General features: G+C 38.8%; 1 protein-coding gene across 1 annotated transcript; it reads right to left on the reverse strand.

Annotated features, from left to right (window-relative positions):
• Positions 1–19,930: 19,930 nt before the first annotated feature.
• LOC143606542 (uncharacterized) lies at positions 19,931–22,437 on the reverse strand. Its single transcript, XM_077082284.1, has 11 exons — positions 22,181–22,437; positions 21,981–22,028; positions 21,709–21,885; positions 21,562–21,628; positions 21,367–21,431; positions 20,916–20,991; positions 20,691–20,806; positions 20,532–20,611; positions 20,352–20,421; positions 20,128–20,205; positions 19,931–20,059 (listed from the first exon to the last, which is right to left on the reverse strand). Exons 1-11 carry the CDS (start codon positions 22,397–22,399, stop codon positions 19,997–19,999), a joined length of 1,059 nt encoding a protein of 352 aa, XP_076938399.1. The 5' UTR covers positions 22,400–22,437; the 3' UTR covers positions 19,931–19,996.
• Positions 22,438–25,588: the final 3,151 nt, after the last annotated feature.

The following is a 25,588-nucleotide window of genomic DNA, read 5'->3' on the forward strand; positions in this document are numbered from 1 at the left end:
TAACATGTTTGAAAGTCTAGGCTGAACACCAAAAGCCTTCGGGATTGCTTCAGCAATCCGAACTTCCCATATGGGAGTGGGAGTTAATAACCAAGGATTTTATTACCAAACTCCCTAAAACGGCTCAACAACACAACGCAATTTAGGTTATCGTGGACCGATTGACAAAGTCCGCACATTTCATACCCATATACGAATCATACTCTATGGATAGATTAGCGTGTATCTATGTAAACACCATCGTTTCCTTGCATGGAGTACCGCTATCTATAATCTCTAATCGAGACAGTCATTTTACATCTCATTTCTGGAAAAGCTTACAACAAGCACTCGGTACAAAACTAAACCTTAGCACCGCCTATCATCCGCAAACCGATGGGCAAAGCGAAAGGACGATCCAAACGTTGGAAGACATGCTTCGGGCTTGTGTGATTGATTTAGGTGGAAGTTGGGATGACTGTGACACCCGGCTAAAAATTAGCTTAAACCGCGACTACTATTGTGACACCCGGTAAATTCCCAATCCCTTAAACCAAGTAATCAACCTAAATATTAGGTAATTATGTTATATGCGCCCTGCGCGAGCGCGCCATGTTAGTCAGCGCGTGCATTTGTTATGTGCGCCCTGCGCGAGCGCGCCATGTTAGTCAGCGCGTGCATTTGTTATGTGCGCCCTGCGCGAGCGCGCCATGTTAGTCAGCGCGGGCATATTATGTGCGCCCTGCTCGAGCGCGCCATGTTAAGAACCTGCGTGGGCATATGTTATATGCGCCATGCGCGAGTGTATTGGTTTTATGTACCTTAACGTTATGTTGTCTAATGGGCTGACCATCCCGCATGATGCTAAGGCGGGTGCATCCTAAATCGTTTATGCGCGTGCGGAAGGGAACTAACCTCCCCGCATGGCGGGAACATTGAGAGCTAGTTTGTCTGAAGCTCCAAGATGGAATTGACTTCAACATAACTGATCACTATGTTGAAATACCAAGACCACCGAGAGAATCTACAAATGAAACTCAATGTCCCTAACTGCGAGAAGGTTACGTGCCTACCCGCAGCAAAGAAATGTCCTTCACGCAGAAAGCTATGCGCACCAAGTGATACGCGCAGAACACTTAGTCTATTCTCCAGACGTAAGGAGATTACTCCCGCCCAAAAGGAAACAGTAGCGTGTTTCAGAGATTTTCCACTTTTTACTGTACACTAACAAAAGTACCTGAAAAAGCACACTGTAACACGAAAAGTCAACTGTCAGCCACCCTATTCTCACCAACCCCAGACCTGCATGCCCTGACCAAATCAAATCAAAATCTTTTATCCACTACTCCACTTTTAAATAAATAATAATAATTTCCATACTTTATCATCATTACCCCTAGATATGAAAAGATTACAATCCCCTAAAGCAAGGGATTGCGTTCCCTTGAGTTTGCCTATAAATATGTAACCTAAATTATCACCCAAAACACACTTCAAAGAACTGCAAACTTGCACTAATCCTCTCCCAAGCATCCGTTGTTTTCATTTCCGATCCTGTTACTAGGTAAGCCAAGATAATAACCTTGAGATCTACTTTCCAACCCTTATATTCTCCTATTTCTTGATCTTAATATATATACTTCTTGTTATTTAATCGTATTCTAGACCTTCAATTCCGAGGCCAACACCAAGAAAACCCGAATCTCGATTTAATCCCTTAACAAGAACCACAGGTGAGTCTCACAGCCCCTATTTTCACTGTTTTCACTATTTTTAAACTGCTTTCGGGGCGAGGGACACGTACTTAAATAATGTTTTATCATGGTATACTTACAAGCTATGCAAGCGATTATGTGTTTAAATTATATTTCATGATGAGCAATGCGAACGGTTATCTAAGGTTTTCGATGTATGTGCGCTAGAACTCGAGTAAGTGATCACTTTACCATTGGAACTCTAAGGGTAGGGACTGCTGGTTTGATCCACCCACTCGTAGGGGTCGCACCTCTTTGCATAGACGAGTGCCTAGTATGGTCATGGGGCAGTACTATGGGTTTGAGCCCGCTCGTAGGGGTCGCGCCTCTTTGCATGGACGAGCGCCTTGTTTTCCGGCACAACGTCCGCGCGTAACCCGCGGGACGGAATTATTGATTAGCTCGTAGGGGCAGCGCCTCTTTGCATAGACGAGCACGGTTTTTCAGAAATGTCCACGCGTAAACCGCGGGACGGCATTATATTATTTAGCTCGTAGTGGCAGCGCCACTTTGCATGGACGAGCACACTTCCAGTAATGATCGCGCGTAGCCCGCGGAACGACTTTTATCATAAATATGTGTCAGATCTATGTTTTCATACGGATTATCAAGTATATGTTTAGACATGAAATCATAAATGTGTTTCAATATGATTTTATCAAGACTATGATGCAATGCGATTTATCAAGTTACTAAAACTTGTGAACTCACTCAGTTTATACTGATTCAAATGTTTTTACGTGTCTTTCAGGAGATAACTAGGTAGCGCATGGAGTCACACTTAGAGCACCTCACGCTGAACATCTAAAACTAGCTTTTTGGAAGATTTTAGTTCTATCCCTTCGATGCGCGTGGTTGTTCCCGCCGCGCAAGGGGATATGGCGTGGAAATCTTCAACAGTTTTTATACTTGGATGTTTTTATGTAATTTTTAAACAATGTAATGTATTTGTACTAAACTTTTCATGCGCAATGAAAATCTTTGAATGTTTGCAATGGCCCGTGCTTAATTATCAATCCCCACTCGCGCGCGCCCGGCTGTTTCCGCCGCTCAGGGCCGGGTGTGACAGATTGGTATCAGAGCACTGGTTATAGCGAACTAGGAAAAGAAGTTTTAACCTAGACTATAACCGTTGGGGAATCACATGAGATATTTTTCAAAGAAAATATTTTCAAAAGAAACTATACACACACTTAGGAACACGGGTCACACAGTGTCTAGTAAATAATGATAACATTATGTGCTCAGAGTACATGCGCTAAGTTTGATATATTTTCATTCTCTTTTAAAGCGAGAATGCCTCCAACTAAAGCCAAAGGAATTACCATGACACCCGAGGAACTCGCGGAAATAATCGCGCAAGCAATCGCAACACATGAGGCCAGCAAGGCCGAATCAAGTCAGGGTCGTCAGAATGAGACCCCAGAACCCGAATCAGGAGCCTTGGACAAAGGATGCTCCTACAAGACATTCATGGCCTGTAAGCCTTGGCCATTCAAGGGTACCGAAGGGGCCATTGGGCTCTACAACTGGATTGACAAGATGGAGACAGTTCTCTCCATTAGCGGATGTAGTGAGAACCAGAAGGTCCTTTACGCGACCTGCATGTTCCAAGAAGCAGCTTCGTCTTGGTGGAAGCTTCAAACGAAAACATTGGGGCGAGAAGTTGCTCTCCACAAGACCTGGGAGGAACTGAAGGAAATGATGATGAGAAAGTTCTGCTCTCGCGCAGAAATCCAGAGTCTACAACAGGAATTCTGGAACCACACCATGGTAGGAACGGATATCGACGCCTACAACAACCGGTTCAACGAGCTTTGCCAGTTGGTGCCAGACATGGCAAACACGGAGGAAAAGAAGATCGAGAGGTATATTTTTGGGTTACCTCCTGTTGTTAGGGTTCCGCTCAACGCCGCAGCACCTCCAACTTTTGATGAGGCGGTAGCGCGGGCCATCACCCTTACAAGGGATACGGTCCGTGCGGGTATGTTAACTACGCGCGGAATCGAGCAGCGAACCTCTGATCCCAAGAGGAAATGGAACTCTCACCACCGAGGGTCCGACTCCAAGCAGCCACCGTTCAAGAAGCAGGAGAGCGCAAGGACTTACGCGATTCAGGCCGCGGAGCCACCACGAAAAGGATACAGCGGGCCTCGCCCATGGTGCAACAAATGCAAGTATCACCACGAGGGTGAATGCGCAAGAATCGAATGCGCCAAATGTGGCAGACCAGGGCACAAGACGATGAATTGCCGTGTCAGAGAAGCTGGAGCAAGCGACAACTGCTACGCATGCGGGAAGCCAGGGCATTTTAGTCGGGATTGCCCGCAAAAGGGGAACCAAGCTCGCGGGAGAGCTTTTGTGATCGGCGCAGGCGAAGCTAAAGAAGAGCCGAATGTGGTGACCGGTACGTTTTTGCTTAACGGACATTTTGCATCTGTCTTATTTGATACTGGCGCTGACCTAAGTTTTATATCCGCTGAGTTTAAAAACTCCCTAGGCCTAGCAAGCAGTAGGCTAGACACGCCTTATACTATAGAACTAGCCAATGGTAGGCAGTTATGCGCGAATGAAAGAACTGAACAATGTATAATAGTCATGGGAGGTCACGGGTTCAATATTAATTTGTTGCCAATAGACTTGGGAAGTTTTGACATTGTGGTAGGTATGGATTGGTTAGTCGAGAACCACGCGGAAGTTATTTGCCATGAGAAGCAGGTTCGGATCCCACTGTTGAACGGAGAAACCTTGGTAATTCAAGGGGAAAGAAGGGGAGTTGCGACGAAACTGATTTCGTGCCTAAAGGCGCGTAAGTGCCTAAGGAAAGGGTGCTACGCCTTCCTGGCGCATGTCGTAGAGAAGAAAGGAGATGAGCGAAGAATTGAAGACTTACCAGTAGTGCGCGAATTTCCAGAAGTTTTTCCTGAAGATTTGCCCGGATTACCGCCGCCGCGACAAGTCGAGTTTCGTATTGATTTGGTCCCAGGAGCTGCGCCAGTAGCTCGAGCGCCTTATCGATTAGCTCCATCCGAGATGCAAGAGCTATCCAATCAGTTACAGGAACTATTGGATAAGGGTTTCATACGCCCAAGCTTTTCACCTTGGGGAGCTCCAGTACTGTTTGTTAAGAAGAAGGATGGTTCGTTCAGAATGTGTATTGACTACAGGGAACTGAACAAGCTGACAGTCAAAAATCGGTACCCCTTACCGAGGATTGACGACTTATTTGACCAGTTGCAGGGATCCAGTTATTATTCGAAGATAGATCTACGGTCAGGATACCACCAACTTAGGGTCCATGAGGAAGATGTGCCGAAAACAGCCTTCCGAACTAGATACGGCCATTATGAGTTCTTAGTGATGCCTTTCGGGCTAAATAATGCGCCGGCTGTATTCATGGATCTGATGAACCGCGTGTGCAGATCATACTTGGACAAGTTTGTGATTGTGTTTATAGATGATATTCTGATTTACTCACGGACCAAGGCCGAGCATGAGCAACACCTGAGATTGATTTTGGAATTGTTGAGGAAAGAAAAGTTGTATGCGAAGTTTTCCAAGTGCGAGTTTTGGCTTAGAGAAGTTCACTTTCTCGGTCACGTTGTAAACGAGAAAGGAATACACGTTGATCCTTCCAAAGTCAAGGCCATCGAAAACTGGGGAGCGCCAAAAACCCCAACTGAGGTGAGGCAATTCCTAGGACTAGCTGGCTACTATCGACGCTTCATTGAGAACTTCTCCAACATAGCTCTACCTCTGACCGCGCTAACTCAAAAAGACAAGAAGTTTGTTTGGGGCGAAAATCAGGAAGCAGCGTTTCAAATGTTGAAACAAAAATTATGTAGTGCGCCAATTTTGTCTCTGCCCGAAGGGACGGACGACATCGTCGTTTACTGCGACGCTTCACATCAAGGACTCGGATGTGTCCTTATGCAGCGAGACAAAGTCATAGCATATGCCTCGCGCCAACTCAAGACCAATGAAAAGAACTACACAACGCATGATCTGGAACTTGGAGCGGTTGTCTTCGCGCTAAAGATTTGGCGCCATTACCTCTATGGTACAAAGTGTATAATCTTTACGGATCACAAGAGCCTTCAACATATATTTGATCAAAAGGATTTAAACATGAGGCAACGAAGATGGGTGGAGTTGTTGAATGATTATGATTGTGAAATTAAGTACCACCCTGGAAAGGCGAATGTGGTAGCAGACGCGCTAAGTAGGAAGGAGCGAATAAAAACGCTACGAGTCAAGGCTCTAAGGTTGACCATTCACGCAGATCTCTACCCGCATCCGAGACGCTCAGCAAGAAGCCTTGAAACCAGAGTTTGTTAAAAACGAATGCCTTGGGGGTATGATTAAGAGTTTGGAACTTAAAGAGAACGGCAATCTATATTTTGCTAACCGCATATGGGTCCCTCTCAAGGGAGGACTGCGCGAGCAAGTATTAAACGAAGCTCACAAGACAAGGTACTCCGTACATCCTGGCGCAGACAAGATGTACCAAGATGTTAAAACGCTGTATTGGTGGCCCAATCTTAAAGGCGCCATCGCGACGTATGTCAGTAAATGCCTGACGTGTTCGAAGGTAAAGGCTGAATACCAGAAACCATCAGGGTTGCTTCAACAGCCAGAAATTCCCATGTGGAAGTGGGAACAAATCTCTATGGACTTCATCACCAAACTGCCAAGGACACCTGGGGGTTACGACACGATCTGGGTTATTGTGGATCGGCTAACTAAGTCAGCACACTTCCTGCCGATCAAGGAAACCGATAAGATGGAAAAGTTAGCCCGATTGTATATTCGAGAAGTAGTTTCAAAACATGGAGTCCCAGTGTCCATCATTTCTGATAGAGATAGTCGGTTCACATCAAGGTTTTGGAGATCGTTACAAGGGGCTTTAGGTACTCGTCTTGACATGAGTACGGCATATCATCCCCAAACGGATGGGCAAAGCGAGCGAACAATCCAGACATTGGAAGACATGCTACGCGCGTGCGCAATCGATTTCGGTGGTAGCTGGGATACTCATCTCCCATTGGTTGAATTTTCTTACAACAACAGTTATCACACAAGCATCAAGGCTGCGCCGTTCGAAGCTTTGTATGGGCGCAAGTGTAGATCCCCACTGTGCTGGGCTGAAGTGGGTGACAAGCAAATGACTGGTCCAGAATTGATCCAAGAAACAACAGACAAGATTTTTCAGATAAGGGATCGCCTTAAGACAGCGCACGATAGACAGAAGAGCTACGCAGATGTGCGAAGGAAACCATTGGAGTTTCAGGTAGGGGATAGAGTACTTTTGAAAGTCTCTCCATGGAAAGGAGTCCCCCGTTTCGGCAAGCGAGGAAAGTTGAATCCGCGCTACATTGGACCATTTGAGATCCTGGAAAGGATCGGTCCGGTTGCTTATAAACTCCGTTTACCCGCCGAACTCAGTGGAGTTCATGATACGTTTCATGTGTCCAACCTCAAAAAGTGTTTATCTGACGAAACGTTGATTTTGCCGTTGGAAGAGATTCACATCGACAAACAGCTGCACTTCGTAGAAGAACCGATAGCAGTAACCGATTGGAAAGAACAAAAGTTACGCAGAAGCAGAATCAAGTTAGTAAAGGTTCAATGGAACTCGAGGCATGGGCCTGAATTCACTTGGGAAAGAGAAGACCAGATGCGCCAGAAATACCCACACCTCTTTCAGAACATGGCTTCTGCCAGCAACGTCTCCTAAATTTCGGGACGAAATTCGCTTAACAGGGGGAGAATGTGACACCCGGTAAATTCCCAATCCCTTAAACCAAGTAATCAACCTAAATATTAGGTAATTATGTTATATGTGCCCTGCGCGAGCGCGCCATGTTAGTCAGCGCGTGCATTTGTTATGTGCGCCCTGCGCGAGCGCGCCATGTTAGTCAGCGCGTGCATTTGTTATGTGCGCCCTGCGCGAGCGCGCCATGTTAGTCAGCGCGGGCATATTATGTGCGCCCTGCGCGAGCGCGCCATGTTAAGAACCTGCGTGGGCATATGTTATATGCGCCATGCGCGAGTGTATTGGTTTTATGTACCTTAACGTTATGTTGTCTAATGGGCTGACCATCCCGCATGATGCTAAGGCGGGTGCATCCTAAATCGTTTATGCGCGTGCGGAAGGGAACTAACCTCCCCGCATGGCGGGAACATTGAGAGCTAGTTTGTCTGAAGCTCCAAGATGGAATTGACTTCAACATAACTGATCACTATGTTGAAATACCAAGACCACCTGGAGAATCTACAAATGAAACTCAATGTCCCTAACTGCGAGAAGGTTACGTGCCTACCCGCAGCAAAGAAATGTCCTTCACGCAGAAAGCTATGCGCACCAAGTGATACGCGCAGAACACTTAGTCTATTCTCCAGACGTAAGGAGATTACTCCCGCCCAAAAGGAAACAGTAGCGTGTTTCAGAGATTTTCCACTTTTTACTGTACACTAACAAAAGTACCTGAAAAAGCACACTGTAACACGAAAAGTCAACTGTCAGCCACCCTATTCTCACCAACCCCAGACCTGCATGCCCTGACCAAATCAAATCAAAATCTTTTATCCACTACTCCACTTTTAAATAAATAATAATAATTTCCATACTTTATCATCATTACCCCTAGATATGAAAAGATTACAATCCCCTAAAGCAAGGGATTGTGTTCCCTTGAGTTTGCCTATAAATATGTAACCTAAATTATCACCCAAAACACACTTCAAAGAACTGCAAACTTGCACTAATCCTCTCCCAAGCATCCGTTGTTTTCATTTCCGATCCTGTTACTAGGTAAGCCGAGAATATAACCTTGAGATCTACTTTCCAACCCTTATATTCTCCTATTTCTTGATCTTAATATATATACTTCTTGTTATTTAATCGTATTCTAGACCTTCAATTCCGAGGCCAACACCAAGAAAACCCGAATCTCGATTTAATCCCTTAACAAGAACCACAGGTGAGTCTCACAGCCCCTATTTTCACTGTTTTCACTATTTTTAAACTGCTTTCGGGGCGAGGGACACGTACTTAAATAATGTTTTATCATGGTATACTTACAAGCTATGCAAGCGATTATGTGTTTAAATTATATTTCATGATGAGCAATGCGAACGGTTATCTAAGGTTTTCGATGTATGTGCGCTAGAACTCGAGTAAGTGATCACTTTACCATTGGAACTCTAAGGGTAGGGACTGCTGGTTTGATCCACCCACTCGTAGGGGTCGCACCTCTTTGCATAGACGAGTGCCTAGTATGGTCATGGGGCAGTACTATGGGTTTGAGCCCGCTCGTAGGGGTCGCGCCTCTTTGCATGGACGAGCGCCTTGTTTTCCGGCACAACGTCCGCGCGTAACCCGCGGGACGGAATTATTGATTAGCTCGTAGGGGCAGCGCCTCTTTGCATAGACGAGCACGGTTTTTCAGAAATGTCCACGCGTAAACCGCGGGACGGCATTATATTATTTAGCTCGTAGTGGCAGCGCCACTTTGCATGGACGAGCACACTTCCAGTAATGATCGCGCGTAGCCCGCGGAACGACTTTTATCATAAATATGTGTCAGATCTATGTTTTCATACGGATTATCAAGTATATGTTTAGACATGAAATCATAAATGTGTTTCAATATGATTTTATCAAGACTATGATGCAATGCGATTTATCAAGTTACTAAAACTTGTGAACTCACTCAGTTTATACTGATTCAAATGTTTTTACGTGTCTTTCAGGAGATAACTAGGTAGCGCATGGAGTCACACTTAGAGCACCTCACGCTGAACATCTAAAACTAGCTTTTTGGAAGATTTTAGTTCTATCCCTTCGATGCGCGTGGTTGTTCCCGCCGCGCAAGGGGATATGGCGTGGAAATCTTCAACAGTTTTTATACTTGGATGTTTTTATGTAATTTTTAAACAATGTAATGTATTTGTACTAAACTTTTCATGCGCAATGAAAATCTTTGAATGTTTGCAATGGCCCGTGCTTAATTATCAATCCCCACTCGCGCGCGCCCGGCTGTTTCCGCCGCTCAGGGCCGGGTGTGACAACTATAATCTTGATTAGCAATAAAAATTTCGTCATTATGAGAAAAATCTTCTTTATCAGCAATCTAGACATTCCAAAGTCAACAAAAAGTGCAAAAATCGCCACGTAATGAGCCTGACGTGGAATAACCTCGGGTAACGAGTCAAAAAGTAAATAAATCCTTAAAGAGGCTAAATGATCTCGAAAAATTAAAATACATATTAAAGTAGTCAAGACAATGTATAAACTTAATTTTAGAAGGCTCGAATCACAAAAATTGCAAAATAAGTAACCAAGTGTCGGTGAACTACCCGGTAAAGACCCAACGTCAACAATTACCAAAAATTAGTTTCTTAGGCTTGTATTATCTAGAATCCAATTTCGTTCAAAGTCTGACAAAAATTATTAGAAACGGGATTCGTTTGATTAGCTAAAATTCGTTAGACGTTAAAACGGAAACTTAAGATTATTGTTTAAACACCTACTTACTAAACCAAACCCATGTGCCATCACCCATGGTTTTCTCAAAACCACCACCCCATGGCACCTCACCCCCTCCACCTCTCTTTCTCCCAATCACAAACCACCACCTCACATCCCCAATGATTACTCCTAATCATGAGGTTGATGTGTTGGATCAATCATCATCACACACTTGTTTAACAACTCACCACACAATCTCATTCTTTCTCTCTTTAAAACCCACGGCCAAACACACACACATACACACACTCAAATTCAAAATCCCTAATCATAAACACACACACTTACAATCAAATCTAGATCAAGAACTTTGAAGATTAACAACTAGGAAGAAGATTAGGAGGAAGGATCGTCATACTCACACCCACCTCATTCTCATTTTCATTCTTAGATCCTCAATAACACAAGTAAGTTATGTTTACAAGTTAATTTCTATGGTTAATTTGGTTAGAATCTTGGGTTGAGATTGATCTTAGAGATTAAAAATTTTGGATGCTTGTGTGTGTGTGTATGAGCCGTGAGTATGTGTGTATGTGTAAGAGGAGGAATTAAACCCACTTATACATGCATACACTCATCTTGAAGTCTATGCATTGATTGTTAAGATTGATTAGAAGTCTTGTTGGATTACTTGATAATTTGGTATAATCATAGATAAAATTGTTATTAGGGTTTGTTGTTAGAATGAAATTGGATTGATTATTGATCAATAGTTTGATAATATGGACATGGATTTTTGTGAAATTGTTGTTAGAGATAATCAAAACAAGAGTATGTTCATAAGTGGAAAATTTGGGGATTTTTGGGTTTTGGATTTATTATGGATTTTGGATGGATTGATGAATCAAAAAGTAATATGGAATAACTTAATTGAAAGTAAGAGAGGTTATATGCTAGAATTAATAGTTGGAACTTGAAGATTAATAAAGATTGTAAAAATTACTAAATAAGGAAACTTTAATTTAAGAAAAGTTGAAATTTGGATTTTGATGTGAATACTTGTGATGAATGTGATCAATATGTGATTAATAACAGCTTTGAACTAAGATAGGGTGCATGATTAGAAGCATGGATTAGTTAACACATTGGTTAAAATGGACAACAACTTACTAAATAAGTAAACTTTGTTGAATGATAGATTGAAAGAACAAAATTGGATAGAACACTTAGGATGCATGAAACCCTATCAAACTAATTGAATTAAACTTAGAATTGTACTTAATCAAGGTGGGAAGATTGAATTAGATAGAATTCTCAAAAATTAAAAGTTACTATAATAGGAAACTTTATTAGTTAAACACTAATGAACTACTTGAACTTATACATAAATGATATGATGATTTGAACCTGGACATTTAGGTATTAATATGATATTTGTTCATATAAAAATAACAAGCTTAACTAGTAACATTGTTAAGGTAATCTAAAATACGAACTAGGAACTGAAAAACTCGATTAAAGTATCTTATGAACATACATGGGAAAAACTGCTATTTATGGTGAATTATATGTTATTATATGTGTGTTTAGTTCATAGGATGATTAGTATAGACTTGTGTAATTTATTTGACTTGTCGGTAACTTAAACGGTCGAAAAATCGGCTTTTAAGCAAAACCGACACAACTATTAGGGACTGTTTTAGAACAGCCCCTAAAGTGTTAAAATACCCATGATTAACATAAGTTAATACATGAGAAAAGGACAAGATGATAAAACTTAGTCCTAAACGGTTCGTGTCGTGCAAACCGACACGAAAACGTTAAAAAGTTGCTATTTTAAGAAAATATTAACAAAAAATGAAAATAATATATTTTCAGAAGTTAACTTATAAAACTTGATTAATATATTTGTAACAAGTATTTTTCATAATTTATAAGTTACATTTTAAACGAAAACCGAATTAACGCATTTTAAGCATAAAACCGACAAAACCGACAAAACCGACAAAACCGTCAAGTTTTGTGAAAAATAAAAGATTAATATTTTCTTTAAAAATTCCAGCAACTGAATCTTAAGTTATTTTCTTATATTTTAGTTGTTTAATAATTAGTTTAATTAATTAATAGCTAACGAAAAACCGAACTATGTGTACTCGCTTATGTGTTTATGTGTTTATGTGATTATGTGAATACTAGAATAAGACTTATAAAATAAAAAGGAGTTTTGTATAAAAACTAAAATCAAGTTTTTATTAACAAAATGTGTTCTAATATAGGACACGGGATTTTCAGAAAGGCTACAAGACTGTGAGTTTCTCTATCGAACCCCCCCCCCCCCCCTCGATTTTTAACTGGAAATGTTTTTATAACGATATTTGATTGTGTTTTGGGGAAAAGCATATTCTTCATTTCATATTATTTTCAATGATGTTTTCTTTAAAAGGCATTTTATTTTACAAATTGGTGTATAATGCGGGATGAGTCTAGTTGGCTAAATAACTGTTAACCAAATTAGTAAGGGCACAGAAATATGGGTAGATCTATGGGTGACGCCCCCCCACTTCCATTCGCGTTGAGTTAAAAGTGGGTATATTTTGAGTATGGTATGTTTCGATTTATCAACTGAGATGTCATACGCAATGTTGTATTCTTTGCTCGTCTACAACAGCTCAATTTGTTTAAGAAATTAAATGCCTATTGATTTGTGATGTAATGACGGTAGATCATTACATACGGTTGGGTGTTATAATGGTGGTAAGCCATTATACACGGATATTTTGGATATAATTCGGGGTGTAGTGACGATTACACACGAATTGATATCGGACTTGTTAATTATTTGGATTATGTTTTCGATTCATATATATATATATATATATATATATATATATATATATGGACTATTTTTTATATAAAGGGAAACTCACCAACACATCGTGTTGATCGATATTTTAATATGCTTTTCAGGTAAATAATTGAAGTATGTAAGCTTCGTGAAGAGCACGGGAAAATTGTGACGTGTGTTTGAATGAAAAATGTTGACTTTATGTTGAACTTATAAATTGAATAAAAATCGTGTAATATGACACGTGTAATAACTCTGATGGTTAAATAAAGTTCAACTCACGTTTGAAATATATATTTAGTATAATTGGCTGAAACGGCGTCTGTCACCGCCCGAAAGACTTGGTTAAACTCTTCCGCTGTTTAAATTAATATTTTCGGGGTGTGGCAATGACCACTTACCCCTAACGGAATTCTCGTATAACAATAGCTATCACACAAGTATTCAAGCCGCACCATTCGAGGCGTTGTATGGTCGAAAGTGTAGAACGCCTGTGTGTTGGTCTGAAACCGGAGAAAATCAATTATATGGACCCGAGATAGTCCAAGAAACCACCGACAAAATCCTTCAAATCCGAGAACGACTTAAGACGGCACGTGATCGCCAAAAGAGTTACGCCGATGTCCGTCGTAAGCCGTTGGAGTTCAATGTTGGTGACAAAGTGTTATTGAAAGTTTCGCCTTGGAGAGGCGTCGTGCGCTTCGGTAAGAAAGGAAAATTAAGCCCTCGATTCGTTGGACCCTTTGAGGTATTTGAACGAATCGGCACTGTTGCATATCGTTTGCGACTGCCCGAGGAAATGCAAGGGATACATGATGTATTCCATGTTTCGAATCTGCGTGAATGTCTAACCGATGAATCTTTAGCTATGCCGTTAAAAGACGTCAAAATAAATGAAAAATTAAAATTCGTGGAACGTCCAATTCAAATAGAAGACTCGAAAACAAAGAAATTAAAGAGAAGAACATTGAAAATTGTGAAAGTTAAATGGGACTCGCGTAGAGGGCCCAAATATACATGGGAACTTGAATCGGAAATGAGAAAGAAACACCCCCACTTGTTCTTGTAAAGCAATCTCGAGGACGAGATTTATTTCAAGGTGGGGAGGATGTAACATTATGAAAATTCCGAGATCAAAATGTCAACTTTCCAAAGTCAAAGGACCAAAAATGCCAAAATTCCAAACCTTAGGGTTTAAAATGAAAAATCTGTTTTCTTGTCCTATCGCGCTATGCGACGGGGTAAAAGACTAGCCCATCGCGTATCGCGATGGGGCTTGGTCAACGCTTCTAGAAAAGTCAACAGCGATACGCGATCGCTGTTAACTTATGTCATCGTGATACGCGATGACGTGGCCTGACACCTCTGGCACAAGACTGCCACGCGTCCACACATGGAACACCTTTCGCCACGTATCCCGATACGTGGCAACACGTGGCACATCGTCCGCCATGTGTCAACACGTGACACACCCACGTGGCAGACCTATATGATGACTGTCTTGGCCTACGTCGTGATATGCGACGGGTGCCAAGGAGGCCGTCGTGTATCGCGACAGGAACCAAATTTTGGCTATAAATAGAAGGCCACGGGATTCATTTCAACTCACACCAAAATCAGTATTCCTCTCTCTCTCTAGCATCTCTCTAGCTTTTATATCTTTCCTCGAAGTTCGTGCTTTATTTCATCGATAAACGTGCCCCGATTCCTCGCTTTGTGTACCAACGATTCCTCGAAGTTTGTGCCACCCTCCACCCACATACCCAGAAGGCGTTTGTTATTATGGCAATGAGTCTTGAGAAGCGTGCCAACAAATGTTGAAGATTGGCGTTCATTGATTTGCGTGTCAAGGAAGGAGTGTCGAGAAAAAGAGTTGATCAAGAAGTGAAGCGGCGTTGGAGTGCTGCTCGAATCACTAGGGTTTTCTTAAGCCTTTAAGGTAAGGCTTAAAACGCCAATGAATATAATAATAAAATATTATAAAGGCTTAAACCTTAAGTCGAGGTTATACTCGACACCTCGATAAAAGAAAATAAAAAAAACATAACAAAGAAAGAGTAAAAGATATTTTGTGATAAATAAATATATATATATATAAGTATATATATATATATTATTTGTTATGAAATTATTATTTAACTAATAATGAGTATTCTTAAATAATAAAAGAAAAAGAATACGTTTCTTAGATAAGAAGAAACGTCGGGTTTTTATAAATAATTAAAGGTTTATAGATTACTTTTAAACTAAAGGTTTTCAAGTAAAAGAGATTTATGAACTAAAATAAGACTAAAGGTCTTAAGCCGGATTGTATATCCGACTAACAATTGGTTATACTCGTACTATAGGTGCGAGATAGCAAGGGAAAGACCCTCGGACGGTGTTGAAGCCGATCCCAAAGCGATAAGGTGAATACGCCCCCAAACTTTTAAACTTGTTTCAAAATGAGTCAAATATGTTATATGAAAATGATTACAAGGGACTACGTGTCCCTGAACCCATTATAAATGAAAGTATAAACCTAGCCCTCAGGCTGTGGTATACGTGTGTCTGGATCCTTACATATGTGGTAGTACGCGTTGGTCACATCGCACCGACCTGATCGTAGGACGCTTTCCCGCGGGAAGTACGATCATTGTGTATACTTACGGGTACTTAACTAAGTCGAACGCTGCGGTGTTTCCTGAGGTGACCTAGAGTAGAGACTTTAATTTATATATGTGTTATTTAACTTTGTTATTCCTAAGCCACGATGGGCCGAGGCAGGCGTAGTCTCGAGGGGTAATAACGTAAAAGAAAATGTTTTAGCGTCAGCGTGTTCACCAGCATTCGTTGCTGACGTTTTTTATTTACATTTTGCAGGTGAACAAGATTAGCGCTTAGAATGTTGAAGTGCTATTTATATATCCGATGGCTCGGATTTGTTTTGTATAAACTTAGAATATTGAATGGTGGTTTTGTAAGCGTAAAACAAATAATCTTTTGAACTTGATCGGGAATCTTTTAAAATCCCGACTTATATATATGTAAATATTTACAACTTTGATCCACATGTTTATAAGACTTCCGCTAATCGAACGTAACTCTGATTTATTCACAAATATGGTACCAACATAGTCGTCACACTCCTAGGCCATGTTTTGGGGTGTGACATAAATTACTTGAATTCAATAAAAAAAACAACAATACAAAAATGACCGGCAAAAATTAATTGAACGGAAATTAGCCGGAAATTTAATTATAAAGATTTGAATAAAAAAACAATAAATAATTGACCCGAATAATCAGTAAACATAAAATATGTGTATAACATATTGGACGGAAAGATTGAGAATTTGTTATAAAAACTAATTGTATTTGCAAAATTAGAGTTTTAGTTACCTTGAATATAATCATCGGAGAATCAATTCCAAGGATTTTGATGTCTCCAATCGGTTCGAATCTGAACGGCGGAATTAGGGCTCGTATTGTTGGTAAACACTGTAGAGGTTCGATGGTGGATCTGAACGACGGATGTAGGATTCGTATATTCATCGGAAAGTTAGACTGGAAAACAGTGGTGGAATTGATTGTAGATCTCACCGGCGGAATTAGGGTAGGTATAATCATCGGGAGATTAGAGAGAGAATCGGTGGTGGAAATCAATATTGTTTGTGAAAAATAAACCGGGTTTTGTTCTTTTGGGAGTTTGGAGACCAGGACACGTGGCACAATATTAGACCTTCTGAGAATGGTAACTTGATGAATGGATTGCACATAGAGGTGTTCAAAAAAACCGGTTATAGAACCGGTTTGGTCGGTTTAACCGAAAACCGGTTAATAGAAAAACCGGTTATTAAAAAACCGGTTAGACCGGTTATTGAACCGCCGGTTAGTACTTCGGTTACTCATTCGTGGACAAAAACCGGTTATTGAACCGGTTAGTAAAAAAACCGGTTAAATTTAAAAACCGGTTATTAAAAAACCGGTTAACCTAAAAACCGGTTAACCGGTTAACGGTCAAAAACCGGTTAACCTAAAAACCGGTTAACCGGTTTTTAGGTTAACCGGTTTTTGACCGTTATAAAACGGCCATATGACCGTTTGGGTCCTTTTTTGCCCGTTTTTTCTTGATTTCTAGCCGTTTTTTTTAACATTTTACCCCCACAAACAACTATATATAGTTTAGGTTGGGTAGGTTAGCTCACACTCGATTATACAACTCTACTAGCTCTAAACGTTTATTTCATACTCGATTATTTTGTTATCTCACACTCAATTATACCACATTACCACTCCATACGCTCTTATTTCGTAGTCGTTTATTTCATACTCGTACTCGTTTATTTCATACTCGATTATACGCTCTTATTATCATGGCCTCCCAAAGTGCTGCTTCATCCGTCAACATGGGTGCCTCGAACACAGACATAACGGTCGTTCGGATCATCCCCACGAAACAAAACCAAGATGTGTGGCAACATTTCGACCTATCTGAACTGTCTAACGGTCGCCAAAAAGCTCGATGCAAGCACTGTTTGAAGTTCAACCAATGACCGATGAAGAAGCCGCGTACGACGATTACCTAAGAAATAGCTCGGGATCGGGTAGCGAAGAAAATTAGTTAAAGAAACAGCAAACATGGAGGCAAATCATGAGTAAGAAACAGCAAGTTGTTCATGTAATCGTGTCTAAGCATTCTTTTTCCTAATATGTGCTCTTATTTACTTGTTGATTTGGATTTTTCTAATTTAGTTAAAGAAACAGCAAACATGGAGGCAAATCATGAACAAACTGCGATTGGGAACAACAGGAGCATCTGCTAGTTCACGATTTAATGTTTGTATTTTTGAGTTAAATCATGAACAACAGTTCTTGGCAGAGATTTCTTCAGTGTTAATGATTTAATGTTTGTATTTTTGAGTTACGAATATGCGATAACGATTTAATGTTTGTATTTTTAATGTAAAAACTATAAATGAAAGTTATGTGTTTTTAATCTTTGGTTTGTTGAAAACACATTCACCAACACACACTCATACTCATCTTCCAAGCAAAGAACCCTAACAACGAAAACAAAGAATGGCTTCGGTCAGTCCGTTTTGCCTTGTAGTTACCGGTTTGCCTTGTAGTTACCGGTTTGTTTATACTGTGAAAAAATAATGGTCTTCATTAAGTACAAAATATAAAAAACAAATATTCGTATTTGAAACCGCGAAATTTAAAAAAAAAAAAAAAAAACCGGTTAATAAAAAAAACCGGTTAATAAAAAAACCGGTTTATTAACCGGTTCTAACCGGTTTCTAAACCGGTTAGACCGGTTAGGGTTTTGACAGAAAAAAACCGGTTATTAACCGGTCCGGTTATTAACCGAACCGGTTTTTTTCCGGGCCAAAAAAACCGGTCCGGTTAATAACCGAACCGGTTTTTTTAAAAAAACCGGTTTGTGCACCTCTAATTGCACATGTGGACAGCCTAGATGAAGACCATGTGTCACAATTATATTGCTTTAATAGTATTTAAAGATTCCTTGACTACAAACAGTTAACTCTTACACGTGGAGCAAACCATGTTGCCTCACCAGCATTATGGAGATAGATATTAATATTACAATTTACAATCACTTGTATCACAAACAAACCTGAACCTCTTTATATATGCTAATGGTTAAGCAATGTCAACGTCCATGTGGTAGTTTAATGCACGCTTGGTGTTTGATGGTTAAGCAATGGTTAACCATGTTTTAATTTATGGTTCAATTCGAACTTCATCGTGTGTAGAAGACTAGAATTAAGTTTTTATCATCCTTAATTGTGTTAGGGTTCGTGAAAATTAGGTTAACCGTGTTGTGGTGTATGTTATAGTTTAAAACTGCAGTTTTTTAACAATGTGGTACGTGTTGTTTGCTAATTACTCATTGAGATTATAATTGTAACGTGTGGTAACTTTTTGCTTGTAAGTTACGTGTAAGCTTGTATTGATTCTCAGTTGTGTGGCTTATAATAAAAGGAAAAATAAACATCTTTAATGAATAAAGCATCTATATATTCAGGGTTCATAACTTGAGAATCTTATAAAAATTCACGGGGACTGAAACTTTGTATAAAATTCTTAGTTGTTATTTTCTTTATTTTTGTTAATGTAATACGCTTGTTATTTATCTTGCCTTTCTTATGAATTTACTTTACCTTATTCAACATTATTTCTCATTTATAGTTGTATGATATATGCAAATATGTGCTTCAAAATGAACTGTAGATCTTACTTAGCGCTCATGATTCGCATACTGCATTCTAGCTAAGCATTAATTGACTTTTCTTTTATCCTTTTGTTTGTATGTTTGTTTATATAATTGATATTATCGGTGAAGATCATCATCATCATCATCATATTGTGTTTTAATCAGTACATATGTAAAACATATAGTTTTAGCGAAGAAATAATAAGTAATATTACTAAAAAAGTTACGGATAAAACTTCAAATGAGGTTTTTAAAGATTTATGAATTTTAAAATTTTGTTTATCTTATAAATGCATAAGGTATATCTTCAATCAAATTGTTTATAATATTAACTTTGTTTTTATTATCTAGCTTTATGAATTACATTTATCGGTGAGTTATTTATATCGTATGAAACTATGAATTCACAGTGTATGTTATCATTAAATTAAATTATTTTATTGTATTTTTTAACCACCTGTGTCGGCCAATAACCTAGTAAGCTTAAAAGAAAATTAAAACTATATAGGGTTGATATAATGAAATGCATCACCTTAAATTGAATGGAGTCATAACTGTATTTTATCACACAAATAAAAGGTCCAAATTCAGATAACATATAATATAACAAAACAAAAGGAAGCAGCATCACAGCATGTGCTACATCAAATATCTGAACATGAACCTGAACCGGATCAGAAAGAAAACAAAGATCCAGGCCAACACAAAGGGGCCACTAATTGCATCTATGCTTTTAATACACGATCTATTGGTTCTTGAAAATATTGAAGACAGATGAAGACTGCTTCCTGTTTGCAATAATAAAAATCAATACAAATTCCCAACAAAAATATAATTAATATGGAATATATCATACCTCTGTTCGAATTGTTCGGCTACCTTGATGAGGACAAATGTTTATATATGTGCTAAATACTTCGCGTGGATCTTTTCCCTGTAATTATCAGTTTTATCATTATATTTCAAGTTATCCGCTAAGGATAAAAAAAAAAGCAGGATCAAGTAAAATATGTGTCCCAACAAAACAGCATTTGAAGTATAATAATATAAGTAATAACAAATTCACAAACAAAAAGGGACCTTGAAATTTTTGTCTTCTTCAATGCACTCTTCCAATCCTGCGAGTCCACCGAAGGCAATCAACAGATGCCTATCAAATATTAACAAGTCAGTTCAGTTTTACTACATAGAAACTAAAGTAGATATATAAATAAAATCAATGTTTCACAATATTTAACTAATCATAATAATTAATTATACCTGAAAGATGGTAACTTCAGCTCAGATGACTTGACAACATGACCGTGCTCTGAGGTACCAATGAGATAATCATACCCACCCTAGATAATAATATAATAAAGATGAAAGAAACCTGATGTGGAATAAAATAATAACATATTAAATCAGGCAAATGTGTACCTTATACGGGGAGCGTTCAAGTACCGAACTGATATTGGCAGCGTATCTTACTTTATAGCCCCAATACATTCCTTCTTCCCTAGGTTTGGATGATGACACAGCCGGACGTGGCTCGTCTACAAAATCAAACAACACTCAGCCCCTATTCACACCATTGCTATTAAAAGGTGTGCTTTTATATGCCACACAGATACATTATTATTAATAAAAACAATTCATAAATACCATCCAGTCGGCGATCAGTTCCCATGGCTACAGTCACCCTTGTTCCAGGCTCAAGTGTTTGATCAATCACCACATTCTGCAAGGAGGGTGATCTTCATTAAAACAAACATACAAAGAGCTCTCTTGATCATCATTGAAAACCATTGAAACATATATACGTGTGTGTGTGTGTGTATAGCCATAAATATTCATGGTCTTCCAAAAGTTATGGAGTTCAGTATTAGTTTATGTGTATATGCATGTAGATCATACCACTCAATTAGTTTTAAAAAAACAGACCATCAGAGACCGAACCTCAAATATAAGAATGTCACCGACACCGTCAGTCTCAGCAAATTACATAGAAGATACTCACAATTTGTGAAATGGCTACTATACCCTTTTAAGGCCTTCAAATACCAGATGCATGTACAAGATTAGTATAACATGTAGATACTGATCATATGCATACCTTACTAAGCCCCACATCCACAAGCGTGCTGGCAGAACTTGGAGCTTGTTGCGCGAGCGTGACACCTATTAAGTATGAGCACAACGACTAACAATATAAATACACAAATTGCTATAAGTTTATAAAGAAGCTTAAGCACTTCAGAAAGCTATAAAGAACACAATTTGTGAACAGTCCTTAAGAGGGAAATTCAACCTTCTCTATATGGGCCCCATTCATGCTTTCGAAGATGATGTGGCGCATCAAGAGGTGGCAGCAAACCCTATAAAATGTCACAAGAAGCTTAAAACACCAACAACCATTTAATGCTGAATAATATTTAAAACCACATTAGGTTCACACCACAAATCTTAAGCTGTTATGTCTTTGGAAAAGAGCCTTTCTCAGATATTGTGGTGTCTCGAGATACTTCAAGATCCTTATCAAGAACGCAGAACCACTCTTGTTTTCATCCGAAGTGTCCTTAGCTGTCTCGTCTAAGTCATCCAGTGAATCGCTTCGGTTATCAAAGATCACCACCTATAAACAAAAGCCCAAATCATCATCTTCTACATCAGTAAGTAATATTCTACAATCATATTTCAATTAATCAAAAGATCAAAACAAAACATAACCTCATCAATTCGGAAAATGGTGGCTGCACGAGCAATTTGACCAGCTAGCTGCAAACCAATAGAGCAATGGCAACCTAAAATTAGTGGAAAAACCGTAAATTTGTAAACTTTACTAAATAAAAGCTAAGGATTTTCAGTGAGGCAAATCGTCGAACAGTTGGTGTGCGAGATGGGTATTCATTTTCAACATAGTTTATTACCCGAGTGGCGAGCTCGAAGGACTGGGTATTGTCGATTATGGAGCCAGGAAGAGCGATGGTGACTGTACGAGGTGTAACATCGTCACTGTCGACTAAAACGTTGTTGTGTTGTTTGTCTCCTGTTTTGTGTTTTTTCTTCTTTCTCTTCTCGTGAGAGCCGCCGTTGGAGACATGGGTTTCGGCTTCAGCTTCAGCTTCGTCTCTCTTCTTTGTAGCCATTATTATTCTACTTCTTTGATTTCAACTAGGAAGGAGGTAATGAGTTATAATTAGGTTTTGTTAGACAAAATGGTACGTCCTCTATGTATAATAGTTTTTTCAACGAACGTCCTTTGCCAAAAGAAATGGCAGAAAATATACTTCATGTTTCAAATCTCTTTCTCATTAGGTCCTTCGTCACTAACCTCGTTAATTTTTCTCGTTAAATGTGATCATGTGCAAGGCACATATGGGTAGTTTGGTAATTTTACAATTTGTTTAATAGCTAAAAAAACTAAATTAAATTCTACGTCATCAACTTTCCGTTCTTAATCTATATCAACGAAATAATGATTCTTTATATCATTTCTCAGCCATCAAACCCAACCACCTGCCACCACCACAACCGGCCACATCTCCGTCTATACTTTCTTTCTCATCCTCAACCAACACCAAGCATCCCCGCTACCCCACCCCAACTCTCCGGCGATTGCTCAAATCTGACGGCCACCAATCACCACCTTAACTTCAATATGCCGACGGCCACCAATCACCGCCACTGCCAAGACCACAGTCTTCTTTCATTATCTCCATATCCTACAAACCTTAAACAACTAAACCCTTAAAAACAAAACCCTAATTTTTTATTTCTCCCAAATTGCATCTTACAATTTCTTCTGCAATTGATGTTCTTTCGATTAAGTCTTCTTCTACTAGTTGTCGAAGTTTGTCGATAGGGGGGTTGGGTAGGGTGGTGGTCGCTGGTTATGTTATTGTTGTAGAAGAAGGGAACGATGATGGAGGCTAGAGTTTACTGATGAAACCCTAAATTCCGAAGGCCGGTGACGATGGCGGTGATCCAGTGAATCGTCATCAACATCCACATGGTGGCCGCAATGTATCAGGATTAAATCTACATCTTCCTTGTTGAAATCGGGGTTCAGAGTCTTTTCATTTGCTTGGCTTGAATGCCGGACAATTTCGTGAATGACACGGTTTTAATGACGAATAACTCCTTTTTATGACCTGGTGGTCATTGGTGGTAGTGGTGGTGTTCAGTGGTGGATGGTCGGATTTGAGGTCGGAGGTTTGGGGCGCCGACGTGAGAGCGGTGGTGCTAATTGATGATTATCTTGCTGAAACTATCTTCTTGTAAATTTTTTTATTTTTCTATTTTTTAATTATTAAATATATATGTAAAATTACAAAGCTAGCATTATGTGTCATGCACATGGTTAGATTTAACAAGAAAAATTAGTGGGGTTAGTGGTAAATGACCTAATGTGAAAGAGATTTGAAACATTAAATATGTTTTCTGTCATTTCTTTTGCCAAAGGACGTTCGTTGAAAAAACGCTTATACATAAAGGACGTCTTTTGCAATTTTTTCGTTTTGTTATTTGTCTTACCATGATAGTTACCCGTGTTACACACGGGTGGAAAACATATAAACAAACTATATAAATATAGAGAACATAAGATAACAATATGTAATAAGTTTTGTTACCATAATATTAAACATTGAGATCGTCTACATAAAAAGTTAATAATTACACAAAGTTATTCTACACCTAAAAACAAAAAACCAAACAAAGACATAAACATGTTCTAATCATATTAGGCCACCATCAAGTTCTTCAACATTCCACCAAAAGAAAATCATTTTCCTTCACAGCTGAAAAAAAAACAAAAGCAAACATAGCAGCTTGTTATATGCAATTAAAATGTTAACATATTTCATAATGAGTTTCTTTCAACATTAATAAAGTTGTTAAATAAAACTGCAATATCTATAGGATTAATTAACCCGTGAGTCAAAAATACATACTTGTATAACTTATTGCTAACATTCGAGAAAAAAAAACAATTTATTCATAGTATAAAAAACTTTGCATATCTATTATATGTGTTATGTTTAACAAAAATAGCAAAAGACAAGTAAATATATGTTGTAGAAAAAGCATATGAACTAATTTAAGGTGAGCAATAACCGAATCGTTAACCGAAACCGAACCGAAAACCGATGAAACCGAACCGAAAAAACCGAAAACCAATTTAATCGAAATTAACCGAACCGTACCGAACTCTTCATTTTTTCCATATTTTCAAGCTTTTTTTCCTCTATTTCATGTATTATATGTATTAGTTGTTTAATAATATCATATTTCATGTATTTATATCTTCATTTCATGTAATAATATCTCAATTTCATATATTTATATATTCATTTCATGTAGTTATACCTTCATTTCATGTATTTAAGCATTTATTTCATGTATTTTTAACTAAAATTTTAGCCCAAGTTTGATATAGGTTATTAACCGAAATTAACCGAACCGATAACCGGTCGGTTCGGTTGGGTTAATGCTAATAACCAAACCGAATCAAACTGTGCACGCCCCTAAACTAAATAATTACAAAAATGTAAAACAAAATTTACAATAATATATGTATATTACATGTATTCTGATGTATCAAAACTATACTACACAATTTTGTATAAAAACTAAACATTATAAATTGAGAGTAATAAATAATTTAACTAATGAGCTAAGATGGTTTCTAATTTGTAAGGCCCCGTTACCGGTGTCTCACTTTAACGTTGGATTTACTCATAAACACAGTTCTAAATATCAGAGTAAATAAAATCATTCGCGGAATATTAAAAACATTCAAACCATTTCATTACATAACCATATTTCTTGTCTTAACGATCATTCCAAATCATTTAACATAAAACATTGTCTCTAAAATTACATAATATTTCCTTGAGATGCCAGCTTCTTCAAGTCCATGTCATGTGTCTCCCCTTATGCAAGCTGCCTCAATCTACTCACCTGCGTGCATACTAAAAGTCAGCTACGCTGAGTGAGTTCTAGTTAATCATACGACATACAATCTGTTCACATACTTTGCACATGTGCCGAAGGTGTGTACATTATTCATTCTTTATTTTACTTGCATAACTATCCATACTATATAAAGAGAATTCCGCCCTATAACCTCACAGATATTATAAGGGTCTGGTCCCCAACATCACAGATATTATTAGGGTCCGGTCCCTACCATCACAGATATTATAAGAGTCTGGTCCCTATCCTCACAGATATTATAAGGGTCTGGTACCTATCCTTACAGATATTATAAGGGTCTGGTCCTTATCCTCACAGATATTATTAGGGTTTGGTCTTTATCCTCACAGATATTATTA

This window comes from Bidens hawaiensis, unplaced genomic scaffold (assembly GCF_021521415.1).
Source record: "Bidens hawaiensis isolate Kalapana, Puna unplaced genomic scaffold, B.hawaiensis_p1.1 tig00075276_1, whole genome shotgun sequence".
NCBI classification, from domain to species: Eukaryota; Viridiplantae; Streptophyta; class Magnoliopsida; order Asterales; family Asteraceae; genus Bidens; species Bidens hawaiensis.

Coding starts and splice junctions, on each gene's coding strand:
- LOC143606542 (XM_077082284.1), bottom strand. CDS start 22,399: ATGGCTACAAAGAAGAGAGACGAAGCTGAAGCTGAAGCCGAAACCCAT. Junction 20,422..20,531: donor CTGAAGTTACCATCTTTCAG/GTATAATTAATT, acceptor AATATTTGATAG/GCATCTGTTGATTGCCTTCG. Junction 20,060..20,127: donor GCCGAACAATTCGAACAGAG/GTATGATATATT, acceptor TATTGCAAACAG/GAAGCAGTCTTCATCTGTCT.